Source organism: Staurois parvus, unplaced genomic scaffold, assembly GCF_062004578.1.
Source record: "Staurois parvus isolate SC_StPar_1 unplaced genomic scaffold, SC_StPar_1.0 ptg000224l, whole genome shotgun sequence".
Taxonomy (NCBI): Eukaryota; Metazoa; Chordata; class Amphibia; order Anura; family Ranidae; genus Staurois; species Staurois parvus.
In genome coordinates, this window is record NW_028318020.1 from 998,566 (window position 1) to 1,021,177 (window position 22,612).

A 22,612-nucleotide genomic window follows, 5' to 3' on the forward strand; every position below is an offset into this window, starting at 1 on the left:
TGGGAAGTGATGTCAGATACAGACAGGAAGTGATGTCAGGCAAAAACAGGAAGTGATGTTAGGTACAGACAGGATGCTCTGGGTGAGAGGTTAGTTGGAAGGAAGTGGATAGGAGACATTGCTGTGTCTCCCAGCAGACAGAAGGTGTCAGTAATGAAGCTCCACCTGATGCTGGCTGCTGGGAAGGTATATAATCCCCTCCGTAGTTTTCATCAGTACCTCAGTGTTCTGCCTGTGAGCCGCTTCCCTGCTGGATCCTGCGTCCTGTATCTTGTATACTTTCCCCTGATTCTGGTTTCCTGCATCCTGTTCCCCATCTCTGCTCCCCTGATTCCCAGTCCTGGGTCTGCCCGGTGTATGTCAGCTTCCCTCCATTGTACACAATGTATTATAGTCAGGTTGTTGGGTTGGTTATTTGCTGTCACATTTATTAGTCACTTTTGCTTTGTTTATGGTCTGTGGGTGTCGGAGGGTGTCGTGTCTATTAGTAAATGAGACTTAAAGTGATTAAGGCAACATTTTTTTTCTTTTAAAACAAACATGTCATACTTACTGCTGTGTGTGATGGTTTGTACAGAGCAGCCTGGATCCTCCTCTTCTCGGGTCCCCCACATGCGCTCCTGGTCCCTTCTCCTGTTGAGTGCCCCCACAACAAGCAGCTTGTTATGGGGGAATCCAAGCAGGCTCGGGATGAAGTCGCTGCTCTGTGTCTCCACAGAGTCCCCTCTCCCTCCTCATTGGCTGTGATTGACAGCAGCAGGAGCCAATGGCCCCTGCTCTTGTCTCAGCCAATGAGGAGGGAGAGTCCCCAGACTGCCAAGGATCTTGTGCACATTGCTGGATCAGGATGGGGCTCAGGTGATTATTGGGGGGGCTGCTGCACAGAGAAGGGTATTTACCTTCATATATAGAATGCATGGAGGTAACAAACCTCCTGACTTTACACCCCCTGTAATCACACTCCTCCTACTCATCTTATTCCACATTTCTTAGGCATAGCCCACCGATCTGGTCATCCCTGCTGTCGCTGGATACCTGCATTCCTTACAAGGGTTTATATTCCTCACCAGTGTACTCTGTATACCGGGCTGTATACCACAACATCCTGACCATTGTACTATGCATGCTGGGCAGTATATGACATACTCCTGACCACTGCACTCTGTACACAGGCCTAAGATATACTCCTGACCACTGCGCTCTGTACACAGGCCTAAGATATAATCCTGACCACTGCACTCTGTACTCAGGGCTAAGATATAATCCTGACCACTGCACTCTGTACTCAGGGCTAAGATATAATCCTGACCACTGCACTCTGTACTCAGGGCTGTATATGATATACTCCTGACCACTGCGCTCTGTACACAGGGCTGTATATGACATACTCCTAACCACTGCACTCTATACACAGGGCTGTATATGATATACTCCTGCCCACTGCACTCTGTACACAGGGCAGTATATGACATACTCCTGACCATTGCACTCGACACAGAGGCCTAAGATATACTCCTGACCACTGCACTCTGTATATGGACCTAACATATAAGTATATGACATGTTCCTGACCACTGCACTCTGAACACAGGGCGGTATATGATATACTCCTGACCACTGCACTCTATACACAGGGCTGTATATGATATACTCCTGACCACTGCACTCTATACACAGGGCTGTATAGGACATACTCCTGACCACTGCGCTCTATACACAGGGCTGTATATGATATACTCCTGACCACTGCACTCTATACACAGGGCTGTATAGGACACACTCCTGACCACTGCACTCTATACACAGGGCTGTATATGATATACTCCTGACCACTGCACTCTATACACAGGGCTGTATAGGACACACTCCTGACCACTGCACTCTATACACAGGGCTGTATATGACATACTCCTGACCACTGCACTCTATACACAGGGCTGTATATGACATACTCCTGACCACTGCACTCTATACACAGGGCTGTATAGGACATACTCCTGACCACTGCACTCTATACACAGGGCTGTATATGATATACTCCTGACCACTGCACTCTATACACAGGGCTGTATAGGACACACTCCTGACCACTGCACTCTATACACAGGGCTGTATATGACATATTCCTGACCACTGCACTCTATACACAGGGCTGTATATGACATACTCCTGACCACTGCACTCTATACACAGGGCTGTATATGACATGTTCCTGACCACTGCACTCTATACACAGGGCTGTATAGGACATACTCCTGACCACTGCACTCTATACACAGGGCTGTATATGATATACTACTGACCACTGCACTCTATACACAGGGCTGTATATGACATGTTCCTGACCACTGCACTCTATACACAGGGCTGTATAGGACATACTCCTGACCACTGCACTCTATACACAGGGCTGTATATGATATAATCCTGACCACTGCACTCTATACACAGGGCTGTATATGACATACTCCTGACCACTGCACTCTATACACAGGGCTGTATAGGACATACTCCTAACCACTGCACTCTATACACAGGGCTGTATATGATATACTCCTGCCCACTGCACTCTGTACACAGGGCAGTATATGACATACTCCTGACCATTGCACTCGACACAGAGGCCTAAGATATACTCCTGACCACTGCACTCTGTATATGGACCTAACATATAAGTATATGACATGTTCCTGACCACTGCACTCTGAACACAGGGCGGTATATGATATACTCCTGACCACTGCACTCTATACACAGGGCTGTATATGATATACTCCTGACCACTGCACTCTATACACAGGGCTGTATAGGACATACTCCTGACCACTGCGCTCTATACACAGGGCTGTATATGATATACTCCTGACCACTGCACTCTATACACAGGGCTGTATAGGACACACTCCTGACCACTGCACTCTATACACAGGGCTGTATATGATATACTCCTGACCACTGCACTCTATACACAGGGCTGTATAGGACACACTCCTGACCACTGCACTCTATACACAGGGCTGTATATGACATACTCCTGACCACTGCACTCTATACACAGGGCTGTATATGACATACTCCTGACCACTGCACTCTATACACAGGGCTGTATAGGACATACTCCTGACCACTGCACTCTATACACAGGGCTGTATATGATATACTCCTGACCACTGCACTCTATACACAGGGCTGTATAGGACACACTCCTGACCACTGCACTCTATACACAGGGCTGTATATGACATATTCCTGACCACTGCACTCTATACACAGGGCTGTATATGACATACTCCTGACCACTGCACTCTATACACAGGGCTGTATATGACATGTTCCTGACCACTGCACTCTATACACAGGGCTGTATAGGACATACTCCTGACCACTGCACTCTATACACAGGGCTGTATATGATATACTACTGACCACTGCACTCTATACACAGGGCTGTATATGACATGTTCCTGACCACTGCACTCTATACACAGGGCTGTATAGGACATACTCCTGACCACTGCACTCTATACACAGGGCTGTATAGGACATACTCCTGACCACTGCACTCTATACACAGGGCTGTATATGACATACTCCTGACCACTGCACTCTAGGCTGATGACCTGGGAAGGCTCTCAATGTGTCATCTATGAACAATTTATGATGAAGACGTTTGTCACTCACAACACAATTTTGTTTTTTCATTCAATAAACTTTTTATTGTAATTATATTTTTAACAAGATTGTAATCATAGAATCAGGAAATAACAGAGGAAGGAATCTGATTGGTCAGGAAGATCCCTTGTCTGGAATGTGGGGGCGGAGTCATTATTATTGGTGTACAATACAATACACAACGTGTTCCATTATTATAACAAAGTATTGTAGAAAAGATCCCAACATAGAAAATGGGGGAAAGGAGGAAATAAAGGCGGATATGAAGGGGAATCTGTGTACGGGGAACACCTTAACAATCACCACCATTTTATTCTCCAGGGCCTCTGATGTCACAGAATAGATGTTTGGGGGTTTATCTCATCTTCAGGACCAAAATCTGCATTTTCCCATGTGTGCAAAATCATGCAGAAACAGCTCTGGCAGTGAGAGGGTTAATGTGGGCTAGATGGGATCCCTCTGCTGGGGTGACATTAGAGCTCCCCCTAGCTGCAGCCTGGTAATAACATTGCTGGGAGGTCTATTCATTTCTCTGCTCCATACTTCCCGTCTTTATAGAAACGTCTCCTGACATTTGGGGGTCTATTCATAGAATGTGTAGAACCATTCACCTGGTGAAAGTGCATGTCCATTCCTCCTGTGTGAATGGGGAATGTTAGGAGTCTATTTGCTGAGCGGGATGAATATTTCCCATTGATTTCAAATGAAACATGTTGCCCTTGTACACTAGGTGGTGCTGATTACTATGATACTTAGCGCCATCTAAAGGCCAAATGAGGAATAATGGGTTTTCTATCAATGGTTGGATTATTGATATGGTATTATTTATTTATGTTCTTCAACTCATAAATGTATGAGAGTGATCTCCGGTATTTGTATGACACCCCCCCTCACATAGCACACTAATAATATGTTGGGGGGGTGATCTCCGGTATTTGTATGACACCACCCCTCACATAGTACACTAATAATATGTTGGGGGGGGGTGTGATCTCCGGTATTTGTATGACACCGCCCCTCACATAGTACACTAATAATATGTTGGGGGGGTGTGATCTCCGGTATTTGTATGACACCGCCCCTCACATAGCACACTAATAATATGTTGGGGGGTGATCTCCGGTATTTGTATGACACCGCCCCTCACATAGTACACTAATAATATGTTGGGGGTGTGATCTCCGGTATTTGTATGACACCGCCCCTCACATAGCACACTAATAATATGTTGGGGGGTGTGATCTCCGGTATTTGTATGACACCGCCCCTCACATAGTACACTAATAATATGTTGGGGGGTGTGATCTCCGGTATTTGTATGACACCCCCCCTCACATAGTACACTAATAATATGTTGGGGGTGTGATCTCCGGTATTTGTATGACACCGCCCCTCACATAGCACACTAATAATATGTTGGGGGGGTGTGATCTCCGGTATTTGTATGACACCGCCCCTCACATAGTACACTAATAATATGTTGGGGGGGTGATCTCCGGTATTTGTATGACACCGCCCCTCACATAGTACACTAATAATATGTTGGGGGTGTGATCTCCGGTATTTGTATGACACCGCCCCTCACATAGCACACTAATAATATGTTGGGGGGTGTGATCTCTGGTATTTGTATGACACCGCCCCTCACATAGTACACTAATAATATGTTGGGGGGTGTGATCTCCGGTATTTGTATGACACCCCCCCTCACATAGTACACTAATAATATGTTGGGGGTGTGATCTCCGGTATTTGTATGACACCGCCCCTCACATAGCACACTAATAATATGTTGGGGGGGTGTGATCTCCGGTATTTGTATGACACCGCCCCTCACATAGTACACTAATAATATGTTGGGGGGGTGATCTCCGGTATTTGTATGACACCGCCCCTCACATAGCACACTAATAATATGTTGGGGGGTGTGATCTCCGGTATTTGTATGACACCGCCCCTCACATAGCACACTAATAATATGTTGGGGGTGTGATCTTTGGGATATGTATGACACCGCCCCTCACATAGTACACTAATAATATGTTGGGGGGTGTGATCTCCGGTATTTGTATGACACCGCCCCTCACATAGCACACTAATAATATGTTGGGGGTGTGATCTCCGGTATTTGTATGACACCGCCCCTCACATAGTACACTAATAATATGTTGGGGGGTGTGATCTCCGGTATTTGTATGACACCGCCCCTCACATAGTACACTAATAATATGTTGGGGGGGTGTGATCTCCAGTATTTGTATGACACCGCCCCTCACATAGTACACTAATAATATGTTGGGGGGTGTGATCTCCGGTATTTGTATGACACCGCCCCTCACATAGCACACTAATAATATGTTGGGGGAGGTGACAAGCATGTGTCCAGCCGTGACAAATTATTGTCGTATTTAATAAACTCAGTGACTTCTTTATAATCGTCAGCTCCAACTCCAAAATGCCTCACTCAGGAAAAACAGTTCAATACCGCATTATGGCCACTAGATGGAGCCAATGATCATAGGAAATCACTGTATGAAAAGATCCCACATTGTGACATGGCTGAATGATTGCTGGTCATATTAGTTCATCTATTCTCTAAGTGGGGTGGTATCTATTGGGCCAATCCCTTTTACAAACCACACATAATATTGCCCTTCAAAGTGAAAACAGAAACTATTTGCACAAAATCAAAGAGTAGAAATATTTTCCGGTGGATCCCCTCTACCCAGACCCCATATGTAGACATAGAACAACAAGCTGTGTTCCCTCTCGTGCCGCACTCCTCCAACCACCGAAACTCACACAGAAGCAAAGAGAAATAATGAGAGGAAAGTTCCCTAGTTTGGGGCGGAGTTCTCCTTCCCTCCTGTTGGGGGATGGGAGAAGGATGGACTGAAGACAGAGAGACGCTTCGGGGTCACCACTGTTCTGTAGAGCCTTGAAATGAAGGACATCAACTTCAGAAGTTCTTGTTGTCTGTGTAATGTTCCCCGATAACGAGATCTGGGCTCTCCCGGCTTCTAGCTCTGTAACCCGCTATATCATTATCAGGAAACGCAACTCCGACACCCAAGAAGGGCTGAAGTTGTGTCCTTCATTTCCAGGATCTACTGACCACTCTGCACCCCGACATTTACTGCACTTCATCCATGTCTTTGGGGGCCTCTCATCTCCTTATGAACTGTTTCTTCCATGATGAAGATCAGCCATGGAGTATATCTGAGGTGTATATCAGGGTGTGCTTCTTCCCCACATGAGAGCTGGGATGTCCAGCAACATTCATCTAGAAGACATTTCCCGCACTCAAGGCACTAATACACCTCCAGGGTTGTGTGGGACCCCTGATGTACAGGAAGACAGGATGTCAGTGAGGAACATTTCCCTCACTCAGGACAGGAAAGTGGCTTCTCCCCTGTGTGAGATCTCTGATGTTTGGAAAGATTAGACTTGTCTATAAAACATTTCCTGCACTCTGTACAAGAATATGGCTTCTCCCCCGTATGAGATCTCTGATGTGTGGAAAGATGGGACTTCTGTGAAAAACATTTTCCACACTCAGGACAGGAATACGGCTTCTCCCCCGTGTGAGATCTCTGATGTTTGTGAAGACTAGACTTCTCTATAAAACATTTCCTGCACTCTGTACAAGAATATTTCTTCTCCCCCGTATGAGATCTCTGATGTGTGTAAAGATTGGACTTCTGTGAAAAACATTTCCCGCACTCTGGACAGGAATATGGCTTCTCCCCTGTGTGAGATCTCTGATGTGTGTAAAGACTGGACTTCACTGAAAAACATTTCCCGCACTCAGAACAGGAATACGGCTTTTTCCCTGTGTGTGATCTCTGATGTGTATAAAGATTGGACTTCCATGAAAAACATTTCCCGCACTCAGAACAGGAATATAGCTTTGTCCCCATGTGAGATTTCTGATGTCTGGAAAGATTGGTCTTCTTTGAAAAACATTTCCCACACACAGGACAGGAATATGGCTTCTCCCCCGTGTGAGATCGCTGATGTGTGTAAAGACTGGACTTCACTGAAAAACATTTCCCGCACTCAGGACAGGAATACGGCTTCTCCCCCGTATGAGATCTCTGATGTGTGTAAAGATGGGATATCTGTGTAAAACGTTTCCCACACACAGGACAGGAATATGGCTTCTCCCCCGTGTGATATCTCTGATGTGTGTGAAGACCGGACTTATGTGAAAAACATTTCCCACACTCTGGACAGGAATACAGCTTCTCCCCCGTGTGAGATCTCTGATGTGTGTAAAGATTGGACATCTGTGAAAAACATTTCCCACACTCAGGACAGGAATATGGCTTCTCCCCTGTGTGAGATCTCTGATGTGTGTTAAGATTGTACTTACATGAAAAACATTTCCCACACTCAGGACAGGAATACGGCTTCTCCCCTGTGTGAGATCTTTTACACACATTAAGATGGGATTTATAGTGGCAACCCTTCCCACACTCAGTACAGGAGAACCTCTTCCCTGTTGGAAGGCCGGCCCGGTCCCGCACTGTCTGAGGTTCCTCAGGATACGAGGAATCCGATGGTCCATCTACACTGGGTGGTGCCGGATGGACATTGGAGGGAGCCGGGTTTTCTCCTGGACTATACTGTGTGATGTCCTCATCTTCTACTTTCCAGTCTGGAGACAAAGTGAGACAATCCTCGGAGGTTTTCCTCATCTCCCGGCCATGGACTAAAATACAAAGACAAAGAGGATTACTAGACAGGAGCTGATTGGTTCCCCCAAACCAGGACTCCGCCCACATCAGGCACCTTGGTCTCTGAGGAGCTTACAATTCCACCCTCAAGGGAACTAGGAAATGGCTCCTCTGATCTCCTACCAGGTCATTTCTTTATTCATGGACCTTAGTCAGAGAGTGAAGAAACAACCAGAACTGTCTTTTATAGGAGGGACAGTGATGAGGGGATTATAGGACGAGGGTCCCCACCCCCTCTATCACTCATCGCCATCTTCCCAACACAAGAAGTACTGCACTTCCTTATTTAGTCCATGATTTAGTCATGAAGAACAGCGGGGCAGAGCCCCACCAGAGGTCAGAGAGTGAGGATGGGGGGAGAACAACCAAGATGAAGACTGGACTGATCCTGAAGACCACCATCATTGGGGTATTGACTCCTCCCTCATTATCACTTTCTGTTTAAGGGTCCAAAGTTGGAGGATGTTATCACATTATTATCACCATGTAAAAGTCTGTGCTCCAATCACATCATCCGATATAAAATGTCCAGCTGGGAAGAAATGGGTGTAACAAAAGAGAGTCCATATTATGTGTATATATAGCAGTGGGGGAGGGGGGAGAGCAGAAGTCAGGACTATGGAATGTACAACATAGAGTATATAGTGCAGGGGTCAGGAGTATGTAATGTACAACATAGAGTATATAGTGCAGGGGTCAGGAGTATGTAATGTACAACACAGAGTATATAGTGCAGGGGTCAGGAGGATGTAATGTACAACATAGAGTATATAGTGCAGGGGTCAGGAGTATGTAATGTACAACATAGAGTATATAGGGCAGGGGTCAGGAGGATGTAATGTACAACATAGAGTATATAGTGCAGGGGTCAGGAGTATGTAATGTACAACATAGAGTATATAGTGCAGGGGTCAGGAGTATGTAATGTACAATATAAATTATATAATGTAATGGTCAGGACTCATAATATTGGTATTCAGTAATTAAAGGTCCTTAAAGGGTTGCTTGCCTCCCATCTCCTGAGACTGCACTCAGTGACTTGGGTCTGAGACACTACAGACATATCCCTCCACCCGGCACAGCCAGCAGATAACAGAGAAGGTCCCCTGGAAGAGTCAGGCACAAGGCAGGAGACCCCAGTCACATGTCCTGGGTGCTACATTATGCAATGCTTATAGGAAAAAATCAATATTTTTCTGCCAGCTGAACCCCAGAACCTCCATAAATCCAGTCTAGATACATAAATTGTGTCTGCAGCACAGAGAAGGAAGATTATCCGAGAGAAATCCAGGAATACAGGACGGGGAACACAGCTCAGGAAAGTGACCAGGGGATTACAGGCTGATATCACCCAGTCCCCGCCCTACTCTGGACCAATCAGTGAGCAGTATGGGTGGAGGAATGGATTTAGTGTTCATGACCCACCTGTGCTGATCTCTGTAGGAGTGTCCTCCTCTATAAATGTCCCCGTTATTCCATCCTCCTCCATAGACTGCTGATCATCCCTCACATACGCCTCTTCTTCTTCTGCTTTCACCTCAAATTCTATATCGATTGGATCTCCACTCTAAATCAAGGAAATGAGAGAAAATATCATCTGTAAAATGTAAGATTTATGATTGTGACATCACACACAAAATCCACACATTGTCTCCCTTCACAGAAGCAGATCACATGTGATATGTCGGTACATTTCCCCTAAATACCGCATGCCATCCTGAAACTGTCCATTTCCTATCCCGTGTTGCGGTATTGACCACAAACACTGAACACGCTCAGTAAATACCGCATGAACAGGCGTTACATTCACAGAAGGAAATAAAGAATGAAATGCATGCGGTCATTAATTAGTGGTGGACAGATAATAGAGAAAATGTATACGAGCGCACCTATAAATGCAAAATAGCTGCTATGCACCAGGTAACCATAAACCCCAAAAAACAATATAAATCAGAAGATGCAGCGCTACAGAAGGGGAACACTGTAAATAAATGAATAAATGTATAGATAAATAAATAAATAAATGAATAAATAAATAAAACAGTTCATATGATGATATCAAGGTGACTTCAAGTGCTCTCATCTATTTCATATCCTCCTGATAATAAGGTGCTGTGCGATATAGTGCTGAAGAAATGCACACTCACCAGAACGCACAGTTAATTGGGCGTTTGTAAATATAAATTTCCCTTAGGATCATCAGCTGGTCAGGATAGGGTCTGCAATGTGATAGCCTCCCTCCAGTACTCCTGGATATTACTGGGTAATCCCTTGGAAGGTTGTCAGGCTCCGCCCAACAGGATCTCTAGTGGTCCAAGGCACGGGGTTTCCCAGGACGTGGAGTCTAAGTCCCAGTCTGCCTTTTCACCAGGGCCCCTGATGGTGGGGATGGACTTGGTGCAAGACTGAAACGCGTCCCTGGGCACCCCCGGCGGCGGCAGAGGGGTCCCGCTGAGGGTATGTGCCCGGGTTGAGCCTGCTGTGAAGGGGACGACAGATCCCGATCCGAGCGGGATGGATGGGATGACAGATCCCGATCCGAGCGGGATGGATGGGATGACAGATCCCGATCCGAGCGGGATGGATGGGATGACAGATCCCGATCCGAGCGGGATGGATGGGCAACTATCAGGAGTAGGCAAGGTCAGACTAGCCGGGTCGGTATTGTGCGGGCAGCGTGGTACAGGGGGAGTAAGCGGAGAATGGTCGGGGTCACAAGCCAGGTTCAGCAGGTAGCGGGCAGCACGGTACAGAGGGTCAGGCAGAAGGATGGTCAGGGACGAGCCGGGGTCAGAGCAGGAGAAGGTCAGCATAAACAGAACAGGCAGAGTTTGGCAACAAGGAAGCGTACTTACAGGACAGGAACAAGACCTTGCGGCAACTTGGAGATGCACAGGGCAGCTTTAAATAGAGCGCTGTGCTCTCCCATTGGTGCGGCCGCGATCGCTACTGCGCATGCGCGGCCGCCGCGATCGCCGAGGACTCTGCGCTCGCCGGCTGGGACGGATCGGCGGTCTGCGCATGCGCGCGCCGCCGAGGACCCGGGATCCCTGACAGGTAGCCTGTGGACTGCTCCTTAGTGCTTACACACGTTCCTTTCCCAGCATAGAGATGAATAGCTGTGAATTGATACTCAACAAGGGAGTCAAGACCGAGACATCTCCATAGTGTAGTAGGTCAAATGATTTATTTCAAGTAAAAACGAAGATGATGAACAGCAGTGTGTTAGAAAATGTGTGGACTGACCGTCCAATGTTAGAGATGGCCGCCGGAGCTCCACGATGCTCCGGCGGCGTGACGTCACGGCGTTCCTGGCTCCTCCTACGCGTTTCGTGCACACGCACGTCGTCTGGGGGATTTTACTTGAAATAAATCATTTGACCTACTACACTATGAAGATGTCTCTGTCTTGACTCCCTTGTGGAGTATCAATTCACAGCTATGCTGGGAAAGGAACGTGTGTAAGCACTAAGGAGCAGTCCACAGGCTACCTTCCAAGGGATTACCCAGTAATATCCAGGAGTACTGGAGGGAGGCTATCACATTGCAGACCCTATCCTGACCAGCTGATGATCCTAAGGGAAATTTATATTTACAAACGCCCAATTAACTGTGCGTTCTGGTGAGTGTGCATTTCTTCAGCACTATATCGCACAGCACCTTATTATCAGGAGGATATGAAATAGATGAGAGCACTTGAAGTCACCTTGATATCATCATATGAACTGTTTTATTTATTCATTTATTTATTTATTTATTTATCTATACATTTATTCATTTATTTATAGTGTTCCCCTTCTGTAGTGCTGCATCTTCTGATTTATATAATTAGTGGTGGAGACATGCGGCATTCAGGAAATGTGTACTGCTTGGTAAAGAGTGGGCAGCCGCTGGCATCCTTAACAACCAGTAAACAACATGGTTGTTAGGGAGCGAGCGGCCGCGGCGTCCTAACCAACTGATAAATAAAAAAAAATTAAAAATTACCGGCAACAAAATATTAAGAAAATGTTGTAGGGTCCCCCCTGGGGTCTGGTATGGATTTTGAGGGGGACTCCTTGCCAAAATGAAAGAAATACATACCAGACCCCTAGCTGAGCATGCTGCTGGCAGGTCAGGAAAGGGGGGATGAGCAAGCAACCTCCCTCCTGAAACATACCAGGCCACGTGCCCTTAACATGGAGTGGATGCTCTGGGGCGGGGGGAGGCTTTGCTCCCCCAGAGCACCTTGTCCATGTTGATGGAGACAAGGGACTCTTCCCCACAACCCAGGCTAGTGGCTGTGGAGGTTTGCAGGCAGAGGACTTACAAAATTTAGCAAGGGAGCCCTCAGATCCCTCACCCCATGTGAATGAGTATGGGGTACATGGTACCCCTAATTAGTCACCCCAACAAAGTATTCTGTTAAATAGACAGCAGGCAGTTTTTGACAAGTCCTTTATTAAAAAAGCAAAACTAAAGCAAAATGTCCCCCCGGTGTAGATCCATCATCAATCACGATGCTCACTGTCACCGCTGACTCGGAAAGAAAAGCTCCGCTCCCAATGAAGACTCCCCTCTGTCTGACAGCTCTGCTGCCTCCTGCCACTAAATATACTAAGGGGCGGTGCCACTCGGTGATGTCACTGACCGGGGCATGTTGTATTGGTGATGTCACTGACCAGGGCATGTTGTATTGGTGACATCACTGACCAGGGCATGTTGTATTGGTGACGTCACTGACCAGGGCATGTTGTATTGGTGACATCACTGACCGGGGCATGTTGTATTGGTGACATCACTGACCGGGGCATGTTGTATTGGTGACATCACTGACCGGGGCATGTTGTATTGGTGATGTCACTGACCAGGGCATGTTGTATTGGTGATATCACAAGAAGGCAATGACAGCGAGTATTGTGATTGGATCATCGATGGATCTACATCAGGGGAATTTGTTCTTTATTTTTGTTTTATCAAAAATTACTTCCAGTGTTTTTTTAAACCACTTTTTTTTGGTGAATGAATAGGGGTACTATGTACTCTATACTCATTCACATTGTGGGGGGCTGGGATCTGGGGGCCTCCTTGTTAAAGGTGACTTCTAGATTCCAATAAGCCCCCCACAACCACTGCCCAGGGTTGTGGGGAAGGACCCTTGTCCCCATCGCCATGGGGACAAGGTGCTTTTGGGAGGATAGAGTGTCCCTGCCCTGAACCACCCACCTCATGTTGAGGGTATGTGGCCTGGTATGGTTCAGGAGGAAGGTGGGCACTCACTAAGGGTCTGGTATTGAGTTTGGAGGGGAAACCATGCATTTCATTTTATTACTTTGGCATCGGGGTTCCCCTCAAAATCCATACCAGACCTGTCACAGCTGTCAGCGGGGAACTTGGTGGCCGTCCGCTCCTTGTTTACTGGTTACAAGCTATTTACAAGTGTTGCTATGGACACCAGTGGTAAATTACCCGCAGGCTTCACTACTAAAAAACAGAATGCAGCATCTTACTACATACTGGGATACGGGAAGATACCGCTTTGTTTTTTTCTTATTATTTAAATATTTATTAGTAATTTGCACAGAAATAACAATAGAAAAAAAACAACAAAAAGACATTTTCATCTCTATCATCATAAATATACGATTATTTCTTATAGTTTCAATAACCCCCCTCTTAAAACCTTGACCCCCCCCCCCCCCCGCTCTGCATTTCCTTGTCTTGTATCCAAAGCAAGCATATCCTACACGATTATTCTCTATGACGTTCTACTTTTCACTTTCTCCTACTTGTTACAAAATTTTTCCCATTTTTCCCATCTCGCGAGATATATCTCCAGCTTATCTTCCTGTATATAATATATCCTCTCCATCTCCCTAGTCCGGTTTACTCTCTCTATCCATTCCTCCTCTTTCGGTATTTCTTTTTTTCTTCCAATATTTGGGGATCAGGCTTTTTGCTGCGTTAAAATAGTACCCTAAACCTAATTTCTTATATTTACTAATTGATATTTCTGAACTATGTAACAGGCATATCCCAGGGTCTAACCCGATGTTCATTTCAATGATGTTCTTTATTAAATATATTATTTTTTTCCAGAATATTTGAATCTTTGGACATTCCCACCAAATATGATAAACTGTCCCCACTTCCCCGCACTCTCGCCAACACCACTGTGATTTCTTCGCACTTATCTTACCCTCCACACTCGGAACAATGTGCCATCTTGTCAAACATTTATAATTTAATTCCACATCCCTCAAACTTACATTTCCGTGAACTAATCTATTTATTTTCTTCTGTTTTCCTTCATCTAATACCACCCCCATGTCTCTTTCCCAATTCACAATGTGCAATGGTTTAATATTTGTGCCTAAATCTGTGAGGATTCCATATACTTTGGCTATTCCATGTTTCCCATCACCCCGTGTATCCAACAACCTTTCAAACAAATTCCAATCCTCTTTCATTCTCAGGAGTTTTTTAAGATTTCCCCAAAAACGTTTTAATTGATAGTATCGCCACTCATCCAGCCTAGTGAAAATATTTCCCTTTTCCAGCTCTTTAAAGGTCTTCAATTTCCCATCCCCCATTATATCTCTGAGTTGGACATCCTCCTTTATAAACCTGTTATCTCTTCTCTACCTGGTGGAAAAAATTCTGTATTTCTTAGTGGCATAAGTATAGAATTAAATTCCCATTTCATATATTTGTGTATTTTATCCCATTCCCTTAATACATTTACAGTGTACAAACTTAAATCCTCCTTCAGTCCTCTATATTGTGTCGGTAACCATATTATTCTATTCAATTTAGTTCCACTAAGTGTATTCTCAATTTTTACCCAACTTTTCCCCTCTACATTGAACGTCCAATCAAAGATTCTCCCTAATATTACTGCTTTATAATATCTCTTTCTATCTGGAACTCCCAGACCACCCTTCTCTTTATCTCTACTTAATATTTCGTGGTACACCCTCGGTTTTTTCTTCCTCCAGATATATCCCGTTATCATTTTTTTTATCACTTTAAAAAAAGCTTCCGGGAGTTTAATTGGTATCATTTGGAATCTGTATAAAATTTTTGGTACAATTATCATTTTTACCAAGTTTATACGTCCTAACCACAATGGGATTCCTCTCTCTAACGCTTTTAATTCCCCTTTTACTTCATTCAATAGTGAAATATAGTTTAGCTTATACAAGTTTTTATACGACGCGCTGAGCCTTACTCCCAAGTACTTTATATCTCTTTCTTTCCAAATAAAGGGAAATTCTTCTTGTATTTTTTCTTGTTCACTTTTTGGGATATTTATGTTTAAGATCTCAGTTTTTGTTGGATTGATTTTTAAATTTGATAATTCTCCATATTCCTTCAACAATTTCATTAGATTTGGGAGTGTTATCCTGGGATTCCCCACATAAAACAGCAGATCATCAGCAAAAGCTGCCACTTTATGTTCTACACTTCCTATCTGAATTCCCCTTATATCTCCATTTTTCCTTATTGTTGATAAAAGAGGCTCTAATGACATAACATATAATAAGGGGGACAAAGGGCAGCCCTGCCTTGTTCCATTTGACATCCCAATGGGCTCTGTTTTTTCCCCATTTACTATTACCACTGCAGAGGGTTTACTATACAGTTTTCCAATCCATTCCCTCATTCTACCTCCAATTCCTAGGTCTTCTAAGGTGTCCATCATGAAGCCCCAGTCTACTCTATCAAAGGCCTTTTCTGCGTCGATTGAAAGGACCACTGCTGGTACCTCCCCATTTTTACTTCTCTGTATCAGCATCAGGGATCTCAGCCCATTGTCCCTGCCCTCTCTTCCTGGGACAAAGCCCACCTGATCTCCATGTATCCATTTAGGCATAAACTCCTTCAACCTATTCGCTAGGACCTTTGCATATATCTTGGTGTCTAAATTCAACAGTGAAATGGGCCTATAATTTGAACATTGCGAGACGTCTTTCCCTTCTTTATGTAACAGTACCACATGAGCCTGCAAAGATTCTCCCCTCATGTCCATCTCTCCTCCCAGGGCATTCATATATTTTTCCAATTTGGGGTTTAATATTTCACTAAATTTTTTATAGTACCCTGCTGTATAACCATCTGGTCCTGGACTCTTCCCCATCTCCATACTTTTTACTACTATCTTTATCTCTTCTTGTGTAATCTCTACTTCAAGGGAGTTTAGTTGGTCCTCTTTTATTTTTGGTAATCCCGCATTTTTTAGATAAATCTTCCTTTTTTCCCTTTTTTCCTTATCCATATTATTTACTTCATCGTATGGGGTGATATTATACAACTTCCTGTAGTAGTCCACGAACGTCTTTGCAATTTCTTTATTTGAGTGGACCATTTCTCCCTTAGGGCTTTTTATTTTATCTATATAATTCCTATTTTTTTTTTTCCTTAAGGTTCTCATTAAATATTTTCCTGGCCTATCTCCCCATTTATAATTTTCACTTAACACTTTGTTATACACTCTCCTTCTCTCCTCTTCCATCAGAGTTTCCAGTTCCTCTTTCTTTTTTATTATCTTCTGCTTAATTTCTTTTAGCATTCTATTTTTGTATAGTTGTTCTAACTCCGATATATCCTTTAAGAACCCACTAATTTTTTCTCTTCTTTCTCTTTTTTTTCTTGCCCCAATTGCAATCAAAACTCCTCTTATATATGACTTGTGAGCCTCCCATACTGTTGCCTTAGACACATCCTCTGTCTCATTCTCTTTAAAGAATCTCTCAATTTCCTTCCCAATCCTCTGTGCATTATCCTTGTCCATGAGAAGTGCTTCATTCAGCCTCCAACCTACCCCTTCTGTTCTCCTCTTTCCCCATCCCATCCTCAATACAACAGGGGCATGATCCGAAAGCGTCATTACTCCTATATCTGCTTTAACCATTGAGTCTATAAAGTGATGTTCTATCAATATATAGTCCAACCTTGAATATATCTGATGTGCATTTGAGAAGAATGTGTAGTCTCTATCTTTCATATGCAAGATTCTCCATGAATCTACCAATTGGCATTCATGGATCACCTTCTTTAATAGTCTCAGAGATCTACTCCCCTCTCGTTGCACCTTAGAATTTGTATCAATTTGTGGATCCATACAAAAATTAAAATCTCCCGCCACTATTATACAACCCTCTTTAAAATCCATCAACTTTTTTAACACACCCTTCAAGTACTCCTCTGGTTTTTTATTTGGACAGTATATATTAGCTACTGTGCACTCCACCCCTTGTATTTTACCCTTCAAAAACAGATATCTCCCCTCTGGGTCCACTTTTCTGTCCTTCAGTTCAAATCTTATATTTTTTCTGAACCCTATTGCCACCCCTTTAGCTCTCTTAATCGGGGAATCTGCAAAATACCATATTGGGTAATCTCTAGATTTAACGCTTTGTGATTGGAGCCCATAGTCTCTACAAGTCCATGTTCTAGATTCTCCATCCCACCAACCTTGTAACAGTGAGGGATGGTGTGACCTTCCTGTGTGGAATCCCGGGAATACAGAGGGCGGGGACATCTCTCTGGTGGGTTTCCATGACTGGATCCATCTGTAGGAAACACACACACTGACTGAATCCATTGTTTCTATGTGTTTATCAGATGATGGGGGATCTAGGTGGATCCTCCGTACTGCTCTCTCCTTTACAATAAAGTCTCCTCTTACCCGGTGATGTGAGGGGCGGCTGATTGTCCATCATGACGTCCTTGTAGAGATCCTTGTGTCCTTCTAAATACTCCCACTCCTCCATGGAGAAATAGACAGTGACACCCTGACACCTTATAGGAACCTGACACACACAATGATACAGTCACCATCCAGACACATCCCTTGTCTGTTACTGGAGAATGTCCCAGAATTCCCGGCACCGCTCACCTCTCCTGTCAGCAGCTCCATCATCTTCTTGGTGACTTCTAGAATCTTCTGCATGTTGTGTCTCTCAGGGTTTAGGGAGTCACATGGAGGCACTGCGATGGTCATATGATCACCTGACTTCAGAAGAGGAAATCTCTGTATTGAGGAACCAATAGGAATATCATGTTAGACTCCCAGAATCCTCACCTCTCCGGTCAGGTCTGTGTTTTATTAATAGAGATACAGTAAGAGTGATGTCATGTGACCTCCCAGAATCCTCCTCACCTCTCCGGTCAGGTCTGTGTTTTATTAATAGAGATAAGAGTGATGTCATGTGACCTCCCAGAATCCTCCTCACCTCTCCGGTCAGGTCTGTGTTTTATTAATAGAGATGAGAGTGATGTCATGTAACCTCCCAGAATCCTCCTCACCTCTCCGGTCAGGTCTGTGTTTTATTAATAGAGATAAGAGTGATGTCATGTGACCTCCCAGAATCCTCCTCACCTCTCCGGTCAGGTCTGTGTTTTATTAATAGAGATAAGGGCAGCACAGTGGCTAAATGGTTAGCGCTTTGCCTGGCAGTACTAAGGTCGTTGGTTTGAATCCCAGCCATGGCACCACCTACCTGGAGTTTGCATATTCTCCCTGTGCCTGCGTGGGTTTCCTCTGGGTACTCCGGTTTCCTCCCACACTCCAAAGACATGCTGGTAGGTGAATTGGCTCCAGTCTAAATTGTCCCTAGTATGTGTATGTATGAATGTGGGTTAGGGACTGATGTGAATGTACAATATATATGTAAAGCACTGTGCAAATTGACGGTGCTATATAAGTACCTGAAATAAATAAATAATAAAGAGTGATATCATGTGACCTCCCAGAATCCTCCTCACCTCTCCAGTCAGGTCTGTGTTTTATTAATAGAGATAAGAGTGATGTCATGTGACCTCCCAGAATCCTCCTCACCTCTCCGGTCAGGTCTGTGTTTTATTAATAGAGATGAGAGTGATGTCATGTGACCTCCCAGAATCCTCCTCACCTCTCCGGTCAGGTCTGTGTTTTATTAATAGAGATGAGAGTGATGTCATGTGACCTCCCAGAATCCTCCTCACCTCTCCGGTCAGGTCTGTGTTTTATCAACAGAGATAAGAGTGATGTCATGTGACCTCCCAGAATCCTCCTCACCTCTCCAGTCAGCAGATAGATGATCTCCAGGGTGAGGTTTAGTATCTTCTCAGTCATGTGACTCCGGTCCTCCTCCATCCTCATTGGTGCCATCATGTGATCTATACAGGTCTCCTTGTAGACGGATAACTTTGGGAAATGAAAGTAAGAATGATTTGGATGGTATTGGTCACACAATAATAGGATGAGGATGTGAGGGGGGAATAGGAGGGTTGCTGGACATGTAAGGACTACTCCCCCCATGGGAAGACATTTAGTTTGGACTGTTTAGTGTGTGTTACATCTTGAAGGACCTGGAACCCTCTTGGCCTGTCGGATCAGAAATCCCCTTTTCTCTGTTGAGTTTGTTTTGTTTCTGAACTGGTTTGCAGCTGAATCAGGACTCCTCTAAGAACAAGTGCTCACTGAGTGAAGGAATGTCCTTCTCTATGTTACTTGATATTCCAGAACATATCACATGACCAGTGAGACAATAAGATGGTTAAGATTGCCGGTTCTGTAAGGTCAGAAAAATAAGTACAGGTGGGGGGGCACCACAGACCCAGAGACCTCCCCTCCCTCCGAGTCCCCTGAGCCCTCCAGTCCCCTATTCCCCCAAAGCCCTGCAGCCTGACTACCCCCTAAAAGGTCGCAGATTCCCCCTTCAGAGGCCCTAAAGTCTTTCAGCTTTACTAAACCCTCACAGCCCTTCAGCTCCTCTACTTCCCTCAGACCCCTCAGTATTTCCCTCCCTCTGACACCAATGATGGAACATATTCTTCATGGCCGGCTGGGGAATGTTTTCTTCCTCCTGAGCAGCAATGTAAGGGGCTCTATGCTCCATACTCCTGACCCCGGCACTCCATCATTGTGTTGGCTGCATAGTGTAATGATTGCCCATTGGCTGCCTGTGTAGTGTCATCATTGCCCTTTGTAGGCCATGTATGGAGATAAAAGATGTCACAGTGACTATGGAGGAAGAGGACGGACATGACTATGGAGGAAGAGGACGGACGTGACGATGGAGGAAGAGGACGGACGTGACGATGGAGGAAGAGGACGGACGTGACGATGGAGGAAGAGGACGGACGTGACGATGGAGGAAGAGGACGGACGTGACGATGGAGGAAGAGGACGGACGTGACGATGGAGGAAGAGGACGGACGTGACGATGGAGGAAGAGGAGGGACGTGACGATGGAGGAAGAGGACGGACGTGACTATGGAGGAAGAGGACGGTCGGGACGATGGAGTAAGAGGACGGAACGGACGTGACTATGGAGGAAGAGGACGGACGTGACTATGGAGGAAGAGGACGGTCGGGACGATGGAGGAAGAGGATGGACGTGACTATGGAGGAAGCGGACGGACGTGACTATGGAGGAAGCGGACGGACGTGACTATGGAGGAAGAGGACGGACGTGACTATGGAGGAAGAGGACGGACGTGACTATGGAGGAAGAGGACGGACGTGACTATGGAGGAAGAGGACGGACACGACTATGGAGGAAGAGGACGGACACGACTATGGAGGAAGAGGACGGACACGACTATGGAGGAAGAGGACGGACACTACTATGGAGGAAGAGGACGGACGTGACTATGGAGGAAGAGGACGGACATGACTATGGAGGAAGAGGACAGACGTGACTATGGAGGAAGAGGACTGACATGACTGTTGATGAAGAGGACGGACATGACTATGGAGGAAGAGGACGGACGTGACTATGGAGGAAGAGGACGGACGTGACTATGGAGGAAGAGGACGGACGTGACTGTTGATGAAGAGGACGGACATGACTATGGAGGAAGAGGACGGATGTGACTATGGAGGAAGAGGACGGACATGACCATGGAGGAACAGGTTGGACGTGACTATGGAGGAAGAAGACGAACATGACTATGGAGGAAGAGATTGACATGATGATGGAGGAAGAGGACGGACATGACAGGGGGTTACTGGGTGTAAATAGGAAATAACACCTTATTACCTTTTCTGCTGCCAATTCCCCCAATGTCTCCTCTTCTTTGTGCCACATGAAACGTTCTATCTGTACCTGACATAATTTCCTGTCTGTAGCTGACATCACTTCCTGTCTTCCATAGAGACTTCCTGTTTGGGTATAAGCGAGATCACCACCTTGTGGAGCTCAGAGGAACTGCAGCCCTGAAAAATGTCTCATGGTGTGATCCCTTGTGCTGTGTTCACCATTTTGAATGTTTTCTTGTCATATTTGCCCTTTAACCCCTTCAATTCCGGGCACTTTTCCCCCCTTCCTGCCCAGGACAATGTTCAGGTTTCCCTATCCTTCATTCAGGAGGTCCAGTCCCCACCATCTGGGGATACAGTATGTATGGTAGGTATATGTGAGCGCACAAAAATGGATATCAGCCGCTATGCACAAGGTAACCAAGTAAAACCTTACAATAAGCAATGTAAATAATAGCGTGCAGCACGAAAATTATTGTAAAAGGTCAAAAAGGTACATAAAAGTGACATAAATATTCACAAATTGATTCTGAAAAATAAAGTCGTGATATAAATAACACCAGACATATAAAAGTTCATAAAGTGACTAAGTGCTCATATATCCTGTACAGTCCTGGAAACGGTGCTGTGCAATCAGTATGGAAGAAATGCGCACTCACCGGAACGCGTAAAATAATGTGCGTTTTGTAATAAATCCTGCTGTCATCTAATGGTCATCTCAGGGCAGGAATAGAGTAAACTCCCTCTTATGGGGGATGGGTCCTGGGACTAAGATGATGAATCCGGGTTTTCCAGAGTTCCCCTTAAGGGATGGATGGGTGCAGCTCACTGGGTGTAATAGAGGCTCCCTCTCTGGGAACTGGGCAGTGGATGTCTGTAAATCAATACTCCCCGGGGGAGTCAAGGCAAACACATCCCATAGTGTAGTAGTATGAATATGTAATGAGATAATAATAGGTATCCAGATAAAACACATAGGGTGAGTAAGCAAAACCGCATGGACTAACCGGCCAGAGTTAAAGATGGCCGCCGGAGCTCCACATTGCTCCAGCGGTGTGACTTCATGGTGTTATTGGCTCCCTCTTACGCGTTTCGTGCACCCGCACTTCATCTGAGGTGAACACCAATAACGCCAAGCCGCGCGCCATCAGTTTATATAGACGACTGCAAATGTGCATTATACATGCGCCAT

The 22,612-nt window shown here is 45.2% G+C and overlaps 2 protein-coding genes across 2 annotated transcripts in view; one reads left to right on the forward strand and one right to left on the reverse strand.

Moving 5' to 3' along the window:
• The window catches only part of LOC149460606 (uncharacterized), a 345,151-nt gene that overhangs the window by 123,828 nt on the left and 198,711 nt on the right, over positions 1 to 22,612 (forward strand). The window lies entirely within an intron of this gene.
• LOC149460612 (uncharacterized) lies at positions 3,689 to 22,485 on the reverse strand. Its single transcript, XM_089679440.1, has 2 exons — positions 22,428 to 22,485; positions 3,689 to 8,386 (listed from the first exon to the last, which is right to left on the reverse strand). Exons 1-2 carry the CDS (start codon positions 22,483 to 22,485, stop codon positions 7,056 to 7,058), a joined length of 1,389 nt encoding a protein of 462 aa, XP_089535566.1. The 3' UTR covers positions 3,689 to 7,055.